This window comes from Falco biarmicus, chromosome 3 (genome assembly GCF_023638135.1).
Source record: "Falco biarmicus isolate bFalBia1 chromosome 3, bFalBia1.pri, whole genome shotgun sequence".
In the NCBI taxonomy this organism is placed as follows: Eukaryota; Metazoa; Chordata; class Aves; order Falconiformes; family Falconidae; genus Falco; species Falco biarmicus.
Window position 1 is genome coordinate 68,571,716 of NC_079290.1, and position 21,501 is coordinate 68,593,216.

Genomic DNA, 21,501 nt, shown 5'->3' on the forward strand with positions numbered 1-21,501 from the left:
AATCGTTAGGTTTTTCTGGCTCTTCAACTGTTGTTTAGGTCACACTTAAAAAGTGCTAATAAAGAAGGGCTTGCATAAGTAAATTCTCACATATGTAGGATAATCTGTGGGCTCAACAACATTTGCAAGGTTCTACCTGTCATAGGAATCTTATGTGAAGCCCAGGGTATCTGCAGCACTGCCCTTCCTCAAGAGGAACTAAATTGTACCATACCGTACTAGAGATGCTCAACTCTTGCTAGGTCAGTGGTCTCAAAAACACAATTTCAAAAACTCTATTTATGATAAATTTAAAAATATTTCAGTAAGATATAGAAAAACCAGTTTCTTTTTGGAGGATTCTGGGAGCTGTATTTATTGGAAATTGTACTGTCTGTATGAAAAATACAGTTGCTTTTTATATTTAGGTGGAGTTTTTAAATGAAACTAAATGAAGTTTAATGGCTTATAACATTGCATGAATTTGTCAAAACTGATCAGCTGGATTGCTACACAATGAATACTGAAAATGTTCTGGTTTTTAGGCTTATAATAGCCTACAGCCATTCAAAAGTCAAAATGTTATTTGATGATTTCAGAATGTTAATGAAATTATTATTAATAGCACATATATTAATCTTAATGATATATGTAAATACAGGCAAATGTAAACCTCTGTTAACACCAACAAGATTATTCTACTGCTGAGAGTAAACCTGGGGTTAAATTTTGGTGATCAAGCATAAACCAGTCTGCTCTAAATGCATCAATAAAAAAAAATCTGTTGAAGTTTAAAATTGGGTACAGGCTCAAGAGATTTGGAGTGTTAGTACAAAAAATTTTTGAAAAGGAAAGGATGATTGTATTTGTTTTTAAATTAGCAGAAAATAGTAACAGACACTGTGATTAAGTAAAACAATGCAAAAGACTTTGCTTAGTTAATAAATGAATATGTGTGGGGTTCTTTCTGGGGCAAGGGAAGGAGCATATATCATTGTCCACTGTGGATTCATTTGGGTAATAAGTAGATTTGGCTGGCATGATTTTTGTTTCTATGCTTTCTGTTCTTTAAGTTAAAACAGTCTTTCTCTTGTAAAATGCATGTAATTATTTTTTTTTTTCTATTTGGTGGTGTTAATGAAGCCATATTATGGCTTTCATGGTTGCTTTATTTAATGCCAGGATATTTTTTTTAGGAAGGCAGCAGGTTTACGTCTAGGGACTGTAGAAATTTTTTGTCTGTAGTTACACGTAGCAAACGGCATGATACATATTTTATTGCAATATCTATCTTTGAAAAGGTAAATTTTGCTAGTAGGATATGATCTCTATCTTGCAATGTGAAAAGGAGAGGGTGAACTCTATTATATAGGAGAATTTCATGGCATTTTACCTGTTGAGGGCCCTGTAGAGCCAGAAGTATAGTACAGTAACTTGACTAAGTGACAGACAGTAGCAGCCGTGGTGTCACTGTGCATTATCACCTCATGCTAGCTGGAAGCACTCCCTGAAGCCGATCTAGGTTGTATAGTCCTAGATGAGGTCTTCATGGGTGCTGACCATAAAAAGTTCATCAAAGTAATGAGGCGAGGCGAGAGCTTGGCGCTCATGGGCAGAGCTCAGCACCAAGGAGTGTGAACCGGCTCCAGCTGTGACAATAAAACAGCAGGTGGCTGCTGTCATTAGGGGTGGCAGATGAGGCAGGGGACTAACATTCAGCCCACAAAACTCTCATTTGTTAGCCATCGCCACTGTACCATGCAAAATAGCTTCCATCTCAGTCAATTTTACTTTGCAAAATATTACACAGTCGCCATAAGAAAATTAGAGCCTTGGGTTTACAGGTTCCTTGGATCTTATTATCAGAAAACTCTGCACTCTCAGGTTATGTGGAAAATTGGACTTTTTTCTACCTTTTTGAGGATCTTTACAGTAATTTTATAATAGGATGTTTCCACCCAGGCATGTGTTTATTGGTTAATATTTTGGACTCTTTTGTTTGTAACTCTTTATAAAATCAATTCCATTCATGCATTTGGCTATGTGTTGCACAAAACTTTGCCTGCTATTCAGTACTATAAAAGTTGCACACTGGTCAGACTATTTCTCTCTCTATGTCCAGGTACTCTGGACATTTAATGTCATCAATAATGGTTTTGGGGGTTCTACTAATCTGTGAAATTGTAAAGAAATGTAACAGCCCTTTGATTGGTTTTTTTTTTGTTTGCTTTTTTCTATTTATAACAAATGAGAAGGCATTTTGTATGTATTTAATTTTTGCAGAGCATAATTTAAATTGCCTAAAATTTGAGGCCTTCACTGAAAACCAACCCAGGGAACTCGGCCCTTCCAAAGTATGGAATGCAGCAAGCCCTATGGCCTATGTGTCCCATGGGTCAAACAGTGAGGAGCTGCGTTTGCTCCCAAGTGAGAGCCATTTTACTTCCATTGCGTTGCAAAGCTAAGCAGGGTTGCGTGTCAGTGCTTACATGCTCGGTTCCATAGCTGCGAGTGACTGCTGGGAAATACAGTGTTTTCAGGTGGTCATTTGGACACATAGGTGGTTTTGTGCACACATGGCTCAGTTGTGAGTGTATTTAGTAAATTTCAGTGCTTTAACAGGAGTACATTTGTGAAAATCAAAATGTGATGTAATACTGAATTAAATGGAGTACCACCATGTGTGCTGGTACCTGTGTTGTCTTTGCTGTCAGTTCCCCTCCTACTGAAAGTGGACCTGTGAGATCCCATCATTTCATGCTAGCACTTGAGATGGGGGTGTGGTTGCAATCACAGCAAGGATCATAAAAGGAAAAACTCCTCAATTGAAACTTCATTTCAGAAAGACAGAGACTGAAAATATTTTTTCTTTTAAAGAGACGTGGTTTATGTCTCTTTATAGGACCAGGTTGTCGCTTTGTATATAAAACCTGAAGTTCTGTAATTTATCCAGTTGGTCATATACATCAGAAACTTGTTTGGCAAGCTCAGAAAAAGCTGAATTTCTTTTATTGCATCTTTTCAGGTAATTTATCAAGTCTCCTTTCTTTTTTAGATAGTATGCCATAAGCTTTTGTTTGCAACAAAACTGATTTCTCCTTCACTTCTTTGTTCATATGTACACTCAATGTGTGTATGTAAGTATATCTAGACCCTTGAGATCAAAGATCTTTTTTTCTTAATTCTGTTGGGCACCTATGTAGTTCCCGTCTCTCTCATGCTTGATTTGTGGCCAGAAATGGTCAGAGTTAATCTCAAATGCTGGCTGGGACTAGAATATTCTTTGCCAGAGAACATCTTCTGTTGTGTCACAGATATCATCTTTATGACTGTACTGATTTGTCTGATCTATATTCCTTCAATTTTCCCAGACTGATAACAGTCTTCATACCTAGTGCATGCAACATCCATATTGGACTGCAAGAATGGCTTTTTTTTGGTGCAAAACTTCCTTCTGAACTCAGTGAGGTGTTTTATTGCTTTAAGAACAATTATATCTCAGGTGAGTACTCTATTAATCCCTGCAGTCCTGGCTTTGGACTTCTCACTTATGCCTGAAGTGAGTCCTGCTGAACATCAAAGACAAACCTAAGAAACACCAGACTTTGTGCTTGGCAGCTTTAGTGACTAGTAATTCTCCTGCTAAGTCTGTGGCTGAAGTGATGAGAGGTGTTACCGTTTGCTCATGGGGCAAGTGAAGTAATGCCATTGTTACCACCTGGAATTCTCATTTGGATGGACTTCCGTGCTGCTCTTAATATCATCTGCACACTGTGTTCAGTGCCATAATTTGAGAGAGTTTTGTAGGTCTGTAGTACTTGCAGAGTGCATAAGAGTCCTTCTGGTCTGTATATCATGGTTTCCTCTAATAGTCCCGATACTTTCTTCAACCAGCGTCCTCCTTATTCAGTGGCAGGAGGAGAAAGTTTCAATTCTCAGCTTTTGAGGAGAGTTAGGGGTGGCTGTGGTGGGAATAGCTAGAGACTTGAGATGCCGGTTGAGACTGAAAATTCTGAGCTTTTATTTATGTTTGATTACTAAGAAGATGTCTACTAACAATGAAAAATAAACATTAATCAAACATACTAGCCAAGTGTTAGGCATACTGTATAGTTGGTCTGATGCCACCGCGTTTGGTGGTTCTTAGTCTATAAGGTAGGAATGGCAGGCCTGAGAGACCTTGGATAAGGACAGCCAGAACCAGGGTGGGTGTTCTCTTTTTCCCCATGTGCTGCAAACATGTTTATGCGTATACAAGTACCAGATGCATTTTCGTGCACTGAAACTGATCTGATCCAAAGGATTACCTTCCTTTTTCCTTGGCTGGAACCAGTCTGTTCTGATTTGACCAGACTGTTGTTAAAGGTTAATCCATGTGAATGGTACTTCTGATGGTTACAGATTAGGTCCTGCTGTCATCATTTTACTATTTTTATGCAGTTACAGCTACTTTGGCAAACATATATTCTGAAGTATTTTGCTTTCTACCTTAAGTCAAATGGTCTTGTGGAACGCCTGGATGTAAGGCAAAAAAGATATGTTTTACAGCAGAATTTAAGTCTCAGGAATAAACAAATCAACCAGCACTTGCTTTGCTATGTCAAGCAAAGACCTAGGGCAAGATTCTCACTAGTCACACAGAGTCTTAGCTCCAGCCACCATCTATCACCAGCAGCAGTTTCAAATTGTGGGTAAATTGTCAATAAAAATTGCGTATGCCTTCTGAGTGTGTATGACTTCTGAGCAGTTAAGTCATCAGATAGTGACCAATTTATTCATCTCATTCCTTTCTTTGTACCTCGCAACTTTGCAAAAGACCACAGGCACTGTAAGTGCTCAGTTGACTGAGTTATGTATGGTGGCACCATTACTGCAGGCCCTATGTGTTTTCTAGCCTACAATCAACTATCTTTAGATTTGTTTTGATTTTCCTTTAAAGACAAGCAAGATTAGATTCTTTTGATGATGCAGATTTAACTCTCAAGATGGCTCTTCCTGTAGAAGCTCTGCACAAACCTGGTAATTCAGTCTGCCATGCAATTTCAAAAGTGACTTTTTATTCAGGAAGAGCAAAATATTAGAACTAAGTATGTTTGTTTGGTTCTATCCATTCTACTTTTAAGTAGAAACTCAGTGAAACATCCTTATGCTGGGGTAGTCTTACATGCTGTTTCTTGCACTTTCAACATGCATAGACTTCACTCCTTGGAATTGCTAGGAAGCTGTGTACAACCTGTCTGCAGAAAGTCAGATATTTCAAAACTTCTGTCAGGGCACCTAGAGATGTGATTCACCTGATTTTCCCAAAAGGTTGAATCTACTTTGAAGAACTTCCCACTTCAAACATTAGTCTGTTCATCCTGCGATCTCTTCCCAGATGCAAGATGATGGTACGTGGAACTGATGCCTACTGCATCAAATTCTATACTTGAAGTCCTGAGCATGCTGGAAAAAGGGACTGGATCATGAGTAGGGAGACAGGTCAATGTCTGAAGAAAGGGACACAATGGAAAAGGGAAGGACCAGAGTTACAGGAGTGTTTGGTGTACACATTATGAGAAAAGAGAGGACATAAGCAATTTCTTGGTGGCAAGGTTGGTAGGTGCTCTTGGATCACAATGCTTATAGCTGTAAACCTTAATTTATGCTTAAAGTATTCATTTAGCATGACAAGTGTGTTCTCTGGTGGTGACATGTTTCTGGATGTTGATGGTAATCTCTTCTCAGATGCAGGGTACTCCCAACACTGAGCCTAAGGTTGAATTTCAGAATTTAGGCAAAGTGGTTAGTTGTTCTGCATTTTGGTAGACTGAAAGGCTGATAGCAGTGCTACAGAAAGCACATTGTGATTTATTTTTTTTTTGTTAGTACTTTGCGCAGCTGTTAGGTTACCAAACACCTGTTAGAGGTGACAGTTACAGATGTTTGATAACCAATGAAAATTAATAGAACATGTGGTTTTTTTAGCTTAGAAGTGATTTGGTAAGGTGTGTTTAGAAATGTAATTACATACTGCTGCTGTCTACCATTATCACTTAACATTCATTAACTCCTCTGAATATTGAAACAAACATTTCTTGTAGCGGTACTAATTTTCTCATATATTTGTAGGGTGATTGCCTGACAGAGTGAACACCTTCTGACTTCAAAGTTTTTGCCACTGTTTAGCTATTTTTAGTTTGCTCATCAAGTAAACGAAATAGAGCCATTTGTTTACTTACAGTTACCAGTTTTTATTGTATCTCCAAATCCAAAAGTTCCCAGTTGCACTCTTAAATTTCCTCTCACCTTTATGTTAATAACAGTTATCACTGTCTGCACTTCGCTTATTCCTGCATCTGCTATTGAAGGGTACTTTTTGTATTTAAAAAAACCCACCACCACAGAACACCCAAACTAATAAAATTCAGAAAATTTCCTGTAGGTAACTTAGAGGAAACCTTTCTGATTTCAGTTACAGAACAAGTAACTTCAGGTGAGGCGCATAATAACAAATAAGTGAATTCCTTCATGGGGGAGGAAATAATGTAAATACTGCCAATGTATTCTTCTTTTGCCACAGTCCTTGCAATGACAAACTAAATTTCTGTCCTGGATGTTTTACATTATAATGTACATCCCTTAAAAGTGGGATGGTGAGAGAACTCAGCAGCTTTGGATGGCAAGATCTCTCCAGGCCAGCTTGAGCAGAGAAGCAGAGGATGTTTTCTGTTTTATTTAGTTTGCTCTGCCTTTGTACCCAGGTCTGTTCTGCCAGACTATGTCAGAGGAGATAATTGTGCCTATTGCTACTACTTTATGGCCATGTGGCTAATAATTCTTTCACATCTTAAGGGATGCAGATTGGTGGCAGTAAGTAACACGAATATGTTGAGGGATGTCTCTCTCTTCTGGTTGATAGATAAAGGAATATGCAGGAGCAACACAGCTGATTGATTGATAGTGCACAACTCATCCATAATGATCTGTCTGATACAGCAGTAAATTATTCTTGAGATTGATGCAGGTCATTGAACAGTACATTGACAATCCTGTTGTCTGTCATCCTATTCAAAGCAAGTCAGGAACAGTAGCTGCTGTGATACTCAAGTCTACCTTAGGTGTAAGCTGTGTACAGGTGTTCCACTAATATAAGTTGTGGTCTTCTCCATTTATTTATTTTTTAATTGGGTAGCTTGGCTTCGTTGCTAGCTCATTACAAGTAACAGTAAAAATGAGATGAGGTATTTTTAGAAGAGAAAGTTGTAGTCTATTGCACCAACAGTTTCATATTGACATAAAATTCATTTTTGAAAATGTTGGGTTTTGAACTTCAGTAACCAAACATCTCCAGGGAAAAAGTGAAAAGTTAATAAATAATTAAGAAACATACCTGATTGTTGCACAAAAAACCAACCCCAAAACCTTCAAACTTAAGGCAGAAAAGCTAGTAATTCTCAGAAATCTGAAAATTATGTTAGTCTTTAGGTTGCATGAATTACCATGATATTCTTGCCGTGATATTCTGGCTTTTGTCTTGTTCATGATGGCAAAGTTGTCCTCATTTACCTCTTTCAGTTTCTCTTTTCAAGAGGAAAAGTTTGCATTTTCCAGTCTGCCAAGTTGCTCACACTTGAAGATGAAAAGGAAGAAGCCACATATGCCAAACATATGCATTTTACTTTCCAGTTTAATTATGAGTTTTAGTAAGGGTGGAACATAAAATAGCCATACCCTGCTTTAATGCATGGGATCAACAGGGAGTATAAGGCCGTGTGTCACGGTACTCTCAACATTGCAGAAAGGATTATTGTGCATGACTTGTTAAGCTTCTGAAATGTTATGGATTTAATATTACTATTATTTTAACTTAAGAATAACTGAAACTGTTATTTGGAAATAATAAGACCTGCTTCATTTGGCTGCTAAATGAGTCAGCAGAAAACCCCAGCTTTCCTGTGCAGGGTTCTAGGACTTGATGTCCTGTCATAGAGGGCATGAAGTTTTTCAGATATTTGGATGTTTTCCACACTAGACTTCGCCCTGCCAGATATTTACTTGAACCTGACATCTTGTCACAAAGGGCATGAAGCCTTTCAGACTACTGGATATCTTCCACACCGGATTCTGCCCTGCCAGATACTTTCTTTTAAATTGAGTCCCTTGCGCACAGTCATGCAAGAGAGTTATCAGCGCCCCAGTCTGGACCCTTCAGAATCAGAAAACATCCACGAATGATGGACTTGTCTAAATTCTTGGGAAATTCTTCTATTGATGCATGGAAAAAAAAAAGACTACTTGTTCATAGAAAACCATTGTTTTCTGGGCAGTTCTGCATTTTCCTTTAAGCTCTTGTTCCTGAAGCTGACCTACTGAATACAAAATTCTGAGAGACAGATGAGATTTGGGTAGCAAATTTTTATATAATTTTGAGACTTTATAAACTTTTTAAGTTTTTTAAGTTCGTATCAACTGTTCATGTACTATTTGACTAAGTGCTGGTTTGAATATATGAAGTTCTACTTTTACGCATAGAGCATGTACAAATCTAAAGTACATGCAAAAATTACATGTACAAGTTTTATTGAACATTCCAAAATACATGTAGGTCATGATATTCCTTGAGACACCGCACTATTTCTTTCTCTTGCTAACTGATACCCGTGTTGGCATGACTCCATGTGAACCACTCATTCAACTACAAACAATTAGGGTGTGCAGTGTATATAAAGACACAGTAAAGAACAAGAACACTTCATTCCGGTAGTAACAATTGAGTCCATGTTGATATCTACTTGCCCAAACATACCGTCCTCCTTCTTGGCATGATCTGTGCAGCTTGCCTTGATTTTCTGGTTCCTTGCCTCAGGTGAAGATAGAAGACAGAAATTTAAGTACAGATCATGGAAAATAAAAACTGATGCAGCCAGAATAATACATTATTTCCTCATATCCTGTGATGGTGTGTAAAAGTTTAAGAGGTCCTTTTTCTTACTATTCCTTGAAGCTGTCAGATTTCCCAGGTGATTTATCCAAAACAGTAAACCATTCTTTCTAACTGCCTGAAACCTATGATAAAACCAAGTACTAAATAATAATAATTTTAAAATAATAGCTCTCTTTTCTGCTTTATGTGGGTTGGGTTTTTTGGGGGGTTCTGTTGTGCTGGGTTTTTTGTTTTGTTTTGTTTTTTAAAAAGGCTTTCAAGGAGCTTTTTAAAATATACTCTGTACTTGGGGCCTGCATGTCATATAGTAGCTTACCTGTATTCTCAGAGTCAAATTTGTGTATAAAGAGGTTCTGGAAGGTTTAAAGGAGATGTAAAGGATATTGAGAATATGAATAAGGGGTAGATATTCATTGTTATTCTCCTGGACTTTTCTGTTGTCATTGAACATTGTTGTCTGTAAGATAAATTATCCAAGAGCAGTTGCAGGGAGCAATGTATCCACTGAGAAGTGATTTAAAATTCCTCTTCAGCTGCTGGTTACCTGGTTTGTAGAGTCCCACAAAAATAAATTCGCATGCTGGTCCTCCTCAGTAGTTACGTGCAGTTACAAGATGACTGGTCTGTTGACACATCTTCAAGTGACTTTCTGGAGGAGGTAAGATGTAGCTCCTTCCTTGGAACTAGGCCAAGGCTGAGCACTTGGTAAATACTCAGGAAACACTCAGATTTCAGACTTCACGATCCAGAATTCTTGTTTTGGTTTGTGTGTCTGGTTTTTTTAACTTGGCTTTTCACTAACACAGCAATGTACATATTAAAAAGAAAAGAGCAATTATAGATTCAAAACATAATAAAACCTAGAATCTTTTGCCCTCTCAAAACAAGATGCTTCACAGAGGACAATTCTCTTCTTGCAGAGAAAATGAGAGAACAAACAATGCATGGCAGATTATTCGTATTCCTTGGGTACTGTGATAATAAACATTTTCCATGCTGAAAAGCCTGTATTACACTAGAATAAAAAGTAGAAGTAAAGATTGTCCAGTAGGTTTCTTAATTCCCAGGATTAGAAGTCCTTTTGCTTCTTTTGTACATTAAAATGTGCTTTTATAACTGAAGACAAGTCTGCAGAGGTTCCTAAATCAGTTACTGGCATTCTCAGGGTGAGTCCAAGGTACTGTTTTAAGTCTGCCATGGAATATGAGTGGACACGTTCCTACAAAGCCACAGCACTTCTAAACTGAAAACAGAATATTCTGCAAACTTATTTTGGCAAAGGTGCTCATATATTTATGATTAAAGTTATTTTTATTTATAGTTTATGTGCAAAAAATTGTCCGTAGGGAGTGTGGATGCTATTCTAAAGCCCATTGTAATTTTTGAACTTGTCTTTCATTTATCCTGAAGTTTGAACATAGTGTATAACGCAGACAACGTTGCTAGTTTGGAACCAAAGTAGTTGAAAACCACTAGAAAAGTTAAACCAACAGAATGCCACTGAAAGCAAACAAAATCCTCCTGTCTATTCACCTTTTTCCACTGCAAGAGGAGGCTTCTAGGAGCAGCCTTTCTACAGAATGGAGGGAGCTCCCAGTGACCATGACTTGGATGTATAGGCTAAACATTTCTGCCTTGCGAGACCTGACACTCAGAAGAGCAGGTGGCCTGTGACTTCTTGTCTTCATGTGAGTTGGGAATGAGTATGTCCAGATCAGAGTTTGTAAAACTGGTTCCAGGCCTCTGCTCAGGCCTGGTTTGCACATTCTGGAAACAGTAGAGGATAGCAGGTTTAGGTTTTTCCTACTCCCTTTTGATGCGTTTGTGAAACCAGTTAATTTTTAGCATTTGAACATTTCTATTCCCACTAGAATTAAAAAATAAGAAATGAGAAATTCAACGATGTCTGAATTGGTGCTTGCTGCAGCTGATGCAGAGATTCCCTTGGATTTGAAGATATATTAGAGCGATGTATCTTGAAAGCATCACTCCTTAAGTCCTCACTGGTGCCAGCCAGACTTCCCTTAAGATTTATTTGAAAAGACCAAGACTAAGTTATGTCTATTTATTCAGTTCTGGCAGTATATTAGGAATAACTGATTTACCTCAGCAGAGGTAAATAGCATAGATAAAACCAATATTTTTTTACTATTAAAACAGTAATTGCTTAGAAACGTGGAGTTAGAGAATCTACAGAAAACACTTCTAGTGTTTTTGCAAAGCCTGCAAATGCTGTTACCACCTCTCTCTCTCTCTCTCAATCTTTCTCTCTCTCTCTCTCTCTCTTTTTATTTCCTTGTGGGTTTTTGTTTGGTTGTTGGGGTTTTTTGGGGGGGCAAGGGTGTGGGGATGATTGTTCTCAAACTCAGCGTCCAAACCAAGATGTTTAGACTATGCCTTAATTCTAAGGAAAAAAAAAATAATCTTTTGTTTCAGTAAGGGTTGTCTCTGTTGGTAAATTTTAATTTTTTTTTAAACCTTGTTTTCAGTTTCTTATGAAAACAGCAACTTTGCTTTTATTTTCAAAGCCTGAATCAGGAAGGTGGGGAGCTGCTCCTGGAGCTATGCAGAGCACTCCAGGCTTGCGTGGAGGCATTCAGCACTCCTCAAGTCTAAAGTCTTCAAACCTTACATTAAAAACTTGAAATGTTAGTCAGCGCTGAGACACTTACTGAGTCAGTCCTCATTTTATTTGTGCTGTGTAACAGCAGCAAAATGGTTACTCAGAACCTAGATAAAACAGAGAGGAGGCAGCTAATGTGAGATTAATTGCTTCACATTATTAACAAGGCCTTTGTCTTTGATTTTGCAGAAAGGTATCTCTGTCTGTACCTCCTGCGGTTGTGCAGTGTAAGAAGTGTTCAGCTTTTGTCTGGAAGCTTCAAGTAAACAGGCTGAGAGGGAAAAAAAATAACTTCTGTAGAAATACTGTGTAGCTGGTTGCGATCTTTATATTCCATGTAAATAGCAAAGTATGCCTTTATAACTTCGATTGCTCATTGCCCTTTTCACAGCAATATCTTTGCTTTTATTTTCCTTTTATAGCAGGGGGAGAATGGAGGTTTTTAACAGGAAATACAAGTATTACTAAATTAAAATCTGTTTCGTACCTTTCACAGCTGTGTGGAAATGTTTTGTATTTCTGCCAAAAAGCAAGGGCAGTATGTTTTGAATGCATTGTGCTGTTATTAGAACACATTTTTTTTATTTTGTTACAATTATTTTCCTTAGGTACAGTAATTCTGATGACACTTGCATAGTAATGATGGTAATGCTGTGATAGATTATTCACAGTTATAATGATTATGATGCCATACTTATAAATTGTATAAGGAAAAGTATTTAAGATTTTTTTAATGTCTTTTTGTAAAAAATAAGGAAATCGCTATCATTTAAATAAGACAGAATTATATTCTTACACCTTAAGGGATGCACTAGAGAGATTCTCTGTAATAATGTGAAACTGCCCAAAGTAGATCAGACATGGAAAAGCTACATTAACATATTTGTAAAGGAAAAGTACTGTCTCTTGGCTTTTGTGGCTCTTATACCCCATAGTGCTAGTGTTTTACAGTCCTTCCATTGTCCATTACTGCAAACATGTCCAGATGAATTCAGCGTTTAATGTTAAAAATCTTATAACATGCCAGTTTGATTTGTAGCCCTTCATATCATAGAATGCTAATTAAAATCATATTTTTGCATATGTCATGCCTTTCATGTACATATGCAAATAGAGTCTATTGCCTTTCAGCTATTAGTAATTAACTTTATGAAGGACAGCTGTAATACATAATTAACAAAAATGTTTGCAAGCCCTTTTCACACTGAAAGTTGCAGCAGTAAAATCTTTGCTTATAGAGAGAACCATTTTAGTTTGAAGCTTCAGTCTGATATTTAAATTGTTTGAACCAGTCACATGATATAATTAAATTGATGTTATGGTTTTATCAGCAAAAGAATGGCAGTTGATAGGCTTCTATCTGTTTCATTGTGTATGTCACCAAAATGTAATTATATGTGTTTTTTTTAGTAGAAACACTATACCAGGTAGTATATATTTTGTTGCTGCTCTTGATGCTTTGAACAGTTGTCTTGCTGCTTTGAACAATATTCCTGCTCAAAGTGTATTCATGAACATATGCTTCACCTTTTCCATCCTTTTTTTTATAAGGCGATAAAATAACTAAGACTATTGATTTGTTTCCATGTATATCTCTTTAAATAATTAATACTATGAAGTTTGCCTAGACATAAGCAGTGATTAAAGCATCTGATCTTGCTGTATTTTTGTGTTACTCATTAAAAACAATGGAACTACTTACATGAAAAAGGGTTACAGGATGGGCCCATTAGACTTAAATTCAAAATTGTGACTAAAACTGTATTAGTTTATAACATGAGAAAATGTCATTAGGTAAAATAGACTATATTATTAGTATATTGTATAAGATGTTCTAATTTGCAAAGGGAAGCAGAAATAGGTTTTACCATTCTTTGACCAGCAATGTACACTTGTGATTACTTATTCATAACAAAAATAGCCAAGCGATTGCAATCTGAAAAAAAAACAACCTGGAGTTAAATGGACTCCCAGATTTAAGTCATAGTCTACCAGAGGTTTTTGAAAGTCTGCCCTTAATAAAATACACTCAAGTGCGTGCTGAAAACAGAAAAATACTGTATTTAAAGGAAAAAAGTATTAATAAAAAAATAATCTTCCTGGGTTTTCTCTTTGGTAGGGTGGCGTTTGTAATGAAGAAGCATTTGAATACTCATTTACTGGGCAAGCATGGAGTTGGCACACCCAAAGAAAGGTAAACTACTGTAATATTATTTTTGATTTTACCTTATACAATATCTGTAGACCTTATCTGGAATATTTAGCTTAGCCAAGATGAAGTCACCTGGACTTTTAGATCAGCTCTAACTACAGAGGGATCTAACATGCTGAAGTGCTCATGTCTGTGGGCATTAACAGGAAAATTACTGTAGAAAAGTGTAGGATTTGCACATTTTTAGACAGTTTTTTTCACAGGTTTTGTATTCGCTAAAAACTTCCATAGTTGTAACTGTCCCTCCAAGTACAAAATCAAACGTTTTTGTTTTGGTTTGGGGGGTTTTTTTTTGTTTGTTTTTTTGTTTGTTGGGGGGTTTTTTTTGGTCTTTCTGGCCTTGATTCCTATAGGTTTCTAAAATGACTTTCCAGGTTTTACATTGATCAGTGATGTCAAAGCCACAGAGGAATCAAAATGAAAGTTTCCTCAGTTTTCTTGGGTGAGAACTGAGATCTGATGTTTTGGCTATTTTTAAAATGAATTAGTTTATTTTTTCAGTCTGTGTGTAGTTAGTAGTTTTCAAACTTTTTTTGTAAGGAGGTTATTTTTTCTGTGGTTTAAAATTTAGCTGTATTTTAAAAGCTGAATGGGACTGTGTTTACAGATAAACACATTTTGCCTCAGATTTATTGGGCGCATTTTGGCATAGCTGTTGCTATTTCATTGAATTTTGGGGGCAACCAGAAACTTGATGTTTTTTGGATAGTCAAAAGACTGCATGTTCTCTTTCAGTCTGAGTAGGTGGGGGTATCCTACCTGCAGGGTTCATTGGATGAATACTTGATACTGTTTGAAGTAACTCATTCTTCCAGTGTAGGCTTTCATAAACGAAGAATACTTTCTGGTTTTGATATGAAAGAAGGGGAAAATAAATGATAGCTAGGAGTTGTAGGAGAACACTGCAGAACTCTTTCTGGGTCATGTTCATTTCTTGTTAAAGACACTGGAAATGGTAGTCAATTAGACCCTTGCCTCACAAGTTCATCATGCTTAAATCACTGAGTGACCTAAGAGTAGAGTTTTAAATTAGCAGATCATATACACCTTATGTTTGACTAAGCACCTATTTAAGTGGTGCTTATATTTTTAATGAGATTTCCTCTACAAAGCGCTTAACCAGAATTTCCCTAACACACGGTTATTTAAAGAGTTTGGAGATACTCTGTGTCATCTAAAATACAGAATGATGCATTGTAACAGTTACCGTTTCATCAAAGCAGATATCATATTAAAGTTTATGCTGGTTATCTTTTGTCATAGTGCAACAGTTACAAAAAATGTTTTGCTCTGGTGGCTTATTTTGTAACTGGAAGCATTCAATACCAATACGTTCTTTTATAAGGGGGCACTTAATGTATAATCATCATAAATACAACATAGATATAACTTCCATTACCCTAGTGAATATGCGTGCAATGAAGGAAACATACAATAGATTTCCAAATATAGTATCTTAGCCTGAGAGGCATATTTTTAGCGATCATCATGTTGAAATGAATTCCTAAACAAGCAGGATGCTATAAACTAAATCGGTTGTTGCTGGCTTTTGTTTACGTGTTTCTTCTGAAAGCCTTCTGGCTGTTCCCATTTTCCCCATTTCTTCCCACGTTCCTCGAAGACCTTCTAGCTGGCCTGCCAGCGTGGTGCAAGGAGGAAGGGGGGTCCCTCCCCTGCTGCCCCTCTGCGAGGTGGCAGGTTCACAGCCCTTGCAGCCCTAGCTGCCGGAGGAGCAGAGAACCCAGCTAAGGCCTGCAACCTCCCTGCCCCATCTGCTAGCACAGGCTGTTGCAGCTTTACCCCCAGGCCAGCATAAACAAATGATATTTGAGTGACTTCATACTCTTTTCTTTTGAAATTTCTTCATCTGTCTTTTGAGTATTTCTTATCTACAATACTTTTTTGGCTGGCACCAGCTTAATGTAGAGAAGCATCAAATAGCAGTGGCAGAGCTACAATAATAATATAATTTTCTAGTAGCAGTCCCTCACTGGTGATGGTAGACGTTTCAGCCATGTGATCTACTGCAGTAAATATCAAACCACCGTTGCTTTCCTTTCCACCTTTCCCTTCCTATTATGAGAGAGTTTGGTGCCTTTTAATACCTTTAGGAACCAAAAAATCCTTCTTCAGCATGTTAAACCATCACTTTGGGTACAAACATATTATAAATTAAGTTACGTAGTTTTCTTACCTATTTAAAACATTAATGCCTTGATTATAATTTTGCAAGCTTGCTATTTTTTAATTTCTCTAGGACAATATAATTAGTTTATTCTTTATGTTTTGAATTTTATTCTGCCCTCTGATACATTGCATATTATAGCAAATATTAATAGAAGCTAGCTAAATAGGCTGTGACAATTAAATTAATAATGCATTTTATTTGCAAGTGTTTAGTCTTCATGGTTTGACTGATATATGCAAAGATGGTAATTTATTAAAAGTAAATTCATGTAATTGTACTACAGAATTTGATGGACCAAAAAAAGTTGTCAGCATGACTATCATCATGAACAGAAAATTGAAACAAGTTCAAAAGGGTGCCTGAAAAAAATAGTTATAACCCATACACCCTGAGAAATTGGTGCCCTTTTAACAAACTTCTGAGGAAGAAATTTCTGGTGACAAACACTGAGGTAGTTCTGAGAGGGAGAGGCAAAATACAGTTTAGTAAACAGTACTGAACTAGCGCATCTTGCTCTCTCTAGCTTTCCATAACCCATAACCATTGCTTTTTTGTATGCATAAAAGGGAGGTGTTACGGAGGCTGTGGAAGTGTTTGTGTGTGCAGATAGAGATAATAAGTATAATTCATTATAAGATTGCTACTAAAACATCTTTTGATTTGAGTTTTTTCTTTTTTTTGGGGGGGGGGGAAGACAAAATTGATTTAAGGGGGAAATTCTGTGCAGTTGAAAATCATAGAAGTATAAAAAAATAGCCTTGTAGTAAAATGTCTGCACATTTCAGACACAAAAAAACCCTACTGCCTAGTCCATTATGATCATTACCATTTAACAGCTAACTCAAAAGTGGAGTGTTTTAACACAAAAATTCCTCTAAGGTATTTTTTCCTGTTGGAACTGTGATACTGATTTATTGTCAACTTGAATGTGTCTCAAAACTGGCGTGTTATCTTCTAAGTCCAAGGCCGGTACATATTTGGTACTTCAGTGTCAGTAATCTTCATGGGACCTATAACTATGTCTTATTGGCAGGATAAATCTTTGACTACACCTTTATTGTGTTGAGGAGACAATGTGGTTGAGGACAAGGTGAATGCGTCAATGGTATTAATGGCGCAAAGTTCTAATTTCTGTTACATCGTTATGATACTTAGGTGTAAATTGTGGCAAAACACAGAGCAATCAATATTTCACTACTGAGTATAAGATATATGGATACACACACGTAAAAGCATGAGCAAGAAAATAAAAATAAAATCACTAAATCATTCACCAGTGAGATTGGATGTTGCCACTATTAAGCACAACTCTGGATTTGAGAATTTTTCATATGAAAAATACATTTAATTATTCTTCAGAGACTATTTTTTTTTCAGGACACCATTAGTACACTACAACATGCATTTTGTAGTATATAAGACTTTGTTAACTAGAATTCTATCTGAAACATCTGTTTAAACTATTCTTTATATAAGTTTAGCACAGAAAGGCCTTTACAGACAGTTGTTCAATTACCTCATCTTCCTTATGAATTTTAAATGATGAGTTGCCTCTGAAGTAAATTTTTGCATATGAGAATCCCATTGAGTCAAATAAGATCATTCATATATATAAAGTTAGCTGGAGCTCAAAACACTTGCTGAACTGGAATCTGTGTTACAAAACATTTTCTGTAAAGGACATTAGTAGTATGTTTTGTTTTTGTAAGGTGGTTCTGGCATTTTTTCATGTACTTTAAAAATGGGATCAATGTTACAGTGTTAGTAACATCATATGAAGATTATATGATTCACACATGATCTTAATTGATTGGAAAAGCTGTGTAATGATTTCAGCTTGACAGCAACAGCTGTAAGTAAATACCTATTACTATGTAACAACAGCCTAAATAGATTTGAGATGCTTTTTCAAATAATGTTGGAATATAGTGTACTTCTAAAAATTATGTATTTTTTACACAACTGCCTTGAAGTAAAAAGAGGAAATTCCTAGTGCCTGTTGTTCAATGTGCTTGCATAAGCCTGTGTGAATTTTGGAATATCGAATGCTACTTACATGTGTGGTATAAATATCATAAAATATACAAGACCGCATTGTATGTCATTGGAAGGCATTGTTGAGATCTGAAAGAAAAGTAGCCAGGAAAAATGAATGGGGGTTTGATGTTCTGTATACCCTTTAGAAAACTGTTTTGTAATAAATAGCGGTGTCCTGATACTTCAATTTTGAATGTAAAACTAGAAGTGAAAGAAGTCCATCAGTCCAACTGTCTTCTATGTATCAAACTGTTAATCCTTCTTTGGAAACATTTTTCTTTCTTTGAGTAGAGAAATTTCTGATACTATTTTATATACATGTTTTGGATAATACTACTCTGTACCTGCAAAGTAAAAAGATCCAGTTGATGTACAGCAGTTTTTGGGAAAACAAATGGCAAAAGTCGCAGTGTGATGTGTCATACGTACAAGTTATGATACATCATCTTGTAATAACTTACTTGTGTTCTGAAGGCATGAGTGCTGAAAGTGACTCACAGAAATGCTTCCAGTTAGAGGTACTGGTAGTACGTATGGCTAGCTACCTGTAACCACCGGAGGGTGATGTGCTGAGTCTTGCCTTCAAGCTTTGTCATCACCTTTTACTTCTTCTTGCAAATAATGTTGCGCTTTTCAACTGAAACCTAACATTCTTAGTTTAACTAAGTTTAAATGAAATAATAACTTAATTGACTGTTTCCTGCATGTGGCTTAAAGGATCGTGGGGAGTTATAGAGTCATTCTTTGGAAAAACCTTAAGGAAGGAAGTTTATCTTTTCCTTGAAGTATTTACTAGTCAGAAGCTTGCAATGAGAGGAGGAGAGTGGAAAGGACTCAACATTTCAGCATTGATTAGGAGCAAAAGTTTTCCTTAAGGCCTGCATTAAGCTTTCAGTATTTTTGAGGCTTACTTAATGTTCAAAAGTCGTATTTTCCTGTGGAGTTCAGCTCTTGGCTTGTGGTGTGCTGTTTCAGAGTGTGAGTGTAGGTACAGGCTCCACAGTCACTGGCTGCCTGGCTGCTCTCCTCTGTCGGTGGCTGACCCGAGGAACATGAGGAAGCCATTAGGGTTACCTGAGCTTCTTCAGGTCCTAGAAGTAGATGATGTGCTGAATTCTTACAGCTAGCTTTCCTCTTGGCTTGTCTGTAATGAGTCATATGCGTTTGCTTTGCTACAAAGAAGTGGAAAGAGTAGCCAGCCATTTATACTTCTGAAGACTGTTTTCACAAAGACAAGTGATGAATTCTGCATCTTATCAGAAAGAAAAATAACTGAAGGACTGTAAAAGAATGAAGTTATTTTACTACTACTGATTATTTGCTCTTCCTATCAAATCCTGACAATCTTACAGTTTAGTTAGGAGAGGTGATCTGAAGTAAGTTTATTTTAGTTGTCCAGTATGGTATGAGATGTTTTGGAAATTTCTGTAGTTAGCAACAGTCTTACTGTTGGGAAGGCTTAGCTGCTATGGATAGAAGATAGAGAGAGTGACTAATGGAATGCACTGCCCAGAGTGAGCACCTCTGGCTAATTTTAAGCATCAACAACAAGATATGAATGATGATCGCATTGTGTTCATAAACAACCAAGTACTGTCTAGAGTCTAGGTTATTAGTTTCATTAGCAAGTGTACGCTGTCTGTGAATCTGTGGAAGACTGTATGGGTAGTTGCTGAAAGCTGCAGGATTTTTCACAGCAGTCTGTTTCCAAGGAAAACACAGTTCGTATAGTTTAGTTGCATGCTATCAGCCAAAAAGTAGTAAGCTGCAAACTGATCCCTCCTTCGGTGCAGTCAGCTGAAAGTAAGTTGTTCCAGTCATATGTACCAGCTTGCTTCTTCCTCTGTGTAAGTCAATGATCAGGCCGAGAGGGTAAGGATTAGGATGGCAATATATCTCTAAATCCCTTTTTACCTGCACAGGATTGGAAGTGAGACCTGTCCAGGCAGTTACACAGAGTATGTTACACTATTTTGAATGTGTACAGTGTTGTATTTTGTGGCATTTATGGATGTAAAATGTTCCATGTCCCAGGTGGTATCATGACTCTTAGCTTTGAGCAGTCTATAAAATACAACACAAATATTTGTTGATTACATTGCAAAGGAAATGGAAACATAATCTCCTGACTGTGCTGCAATGAAATATTTCTATATATTCTGAGGAATCACAAGAATTATTTTGTAGACTTTGGAAGTGAAAGCAGAAATGCTGTGATAAATGCTGTGTATGACTGATGGCAGAAGCTCAGCTTCTAGTTTTAAACCATACGCTTCACAATACTTCCATCAAGTTATAATACCATCAGGACTATTTTTCTGTAGCCAAAGCAGTTTTGTAATCTATTAAGTAAGAATGTTTGTTTGTCCAAGTTCACTTAAGTTTCATTACCTTAAGCTGGAAACAAATGCTCGAGAAACATGTTGCAGAGTTGAACAATACCATGAGCACAATTCTAAAATCACCTTCACAGTGCTGTAATGTTAAAAAAAAAACAACAAAAAACCAATCTTGACTGAGGCTTAAATGCTAAAAACGTGGAGGTCTTGTTGTATGGTAAAGACAACGTTCTGCATCATGAGCCCTCACAGTGTGCTCTGCACGGATCTCTGGTGGGTAGAATCATAGGACAGCCCAGGTTGGAAGGGACCTCCAAAGATCCTCTGGCCCAACATTTCATGGGAAAGGGATCCTAGAGGAGATTGTCTAGCACCCTGTCTGGTCGCATCTTTAAAATCTCCGGTGATGGGAACTCTACCATGTCCCTGGGGAGGTTGTTCCAGTGAATTGTTGTTCTTACTATAAAAAAATGTCTTATGTCAAGACAAAATATCTCCCAGTGTAACTTGTACCTGTTGTCCCTTCTCTTTGCCATGTGGCTCCTTGTGAAGAGAGAGCCTCTGTCCTCTTTATAGCAGCCCTTTAAGTACTGGAATACCATGATGAGGTCCCCCTGAGCCTTCTGTGCTCCAGGGTGGTAGGTGGTGAACGGAAAGTTGGCTGTTCTAGCATTGGCTTAGGGACAGGTTGTTTATGCAGAGACTGTTGCTGTTGTCTATTGATAGTATATTTGGTAAGGAAAGAGTAACAATACCTATTCTGCATCTTAGAACACCTTTCGATCCTGGAAGTGAAGCTGATTGGCACTGTTCTACATATAGGCTTTTAATCCAAAAAAAATACATGATCTTTAAATTACAGGTTAAATTTACTTAGATAAATGATGGTAACTATGAGGCTTCAGAAGTCAGTTTCTTATGGATCATACCACCTTCTCTTGGTGTCATTCTTAGTTGAAATACAAGGTGTAATTCTCTGATGCCCGATAGTTCTTTTACGCAATGTCATAGAATTGTTTACATTGGAAAAGACCTTTAAAATCCTTGAGTCAAACTGTTAATCTAACACTGCCAAGCCCACCACTAAGCCATGTCCCTAAGCACCACATCTACAGGTCTTTTAAGTACCTCCAGGGATGGTGACTCACCCACTTCCCTGGGCAGCCTCTTCCAATGCCTGATGACCCTTTCTGTGAA

The 21,501-nt window shown here is 37.1% G+C and overlaps 1 protein-coding gene across 1 annotated transcript in view; it reads left to right on the plus strand.

Moving 5' to 3' along the window:
- ZNF407 (zinc finger protein 407) overlaps positions 1–21,501 on the plus strand; it is a 344,394-nt gene that overhangs the window by 121,168 nt on the left and 201,725 nt on the right. The window contains exon 4 of the mRNA XM_056330335.1: positions 13,648–13,722. Within this exon, the coding sequence (XP_056186310.1) occupies positions 13,648–13,722 (75 nt within the window). The remainder of the gene's footprint in view (positions 1–13,647; positions 13,723–21,501) is intronic.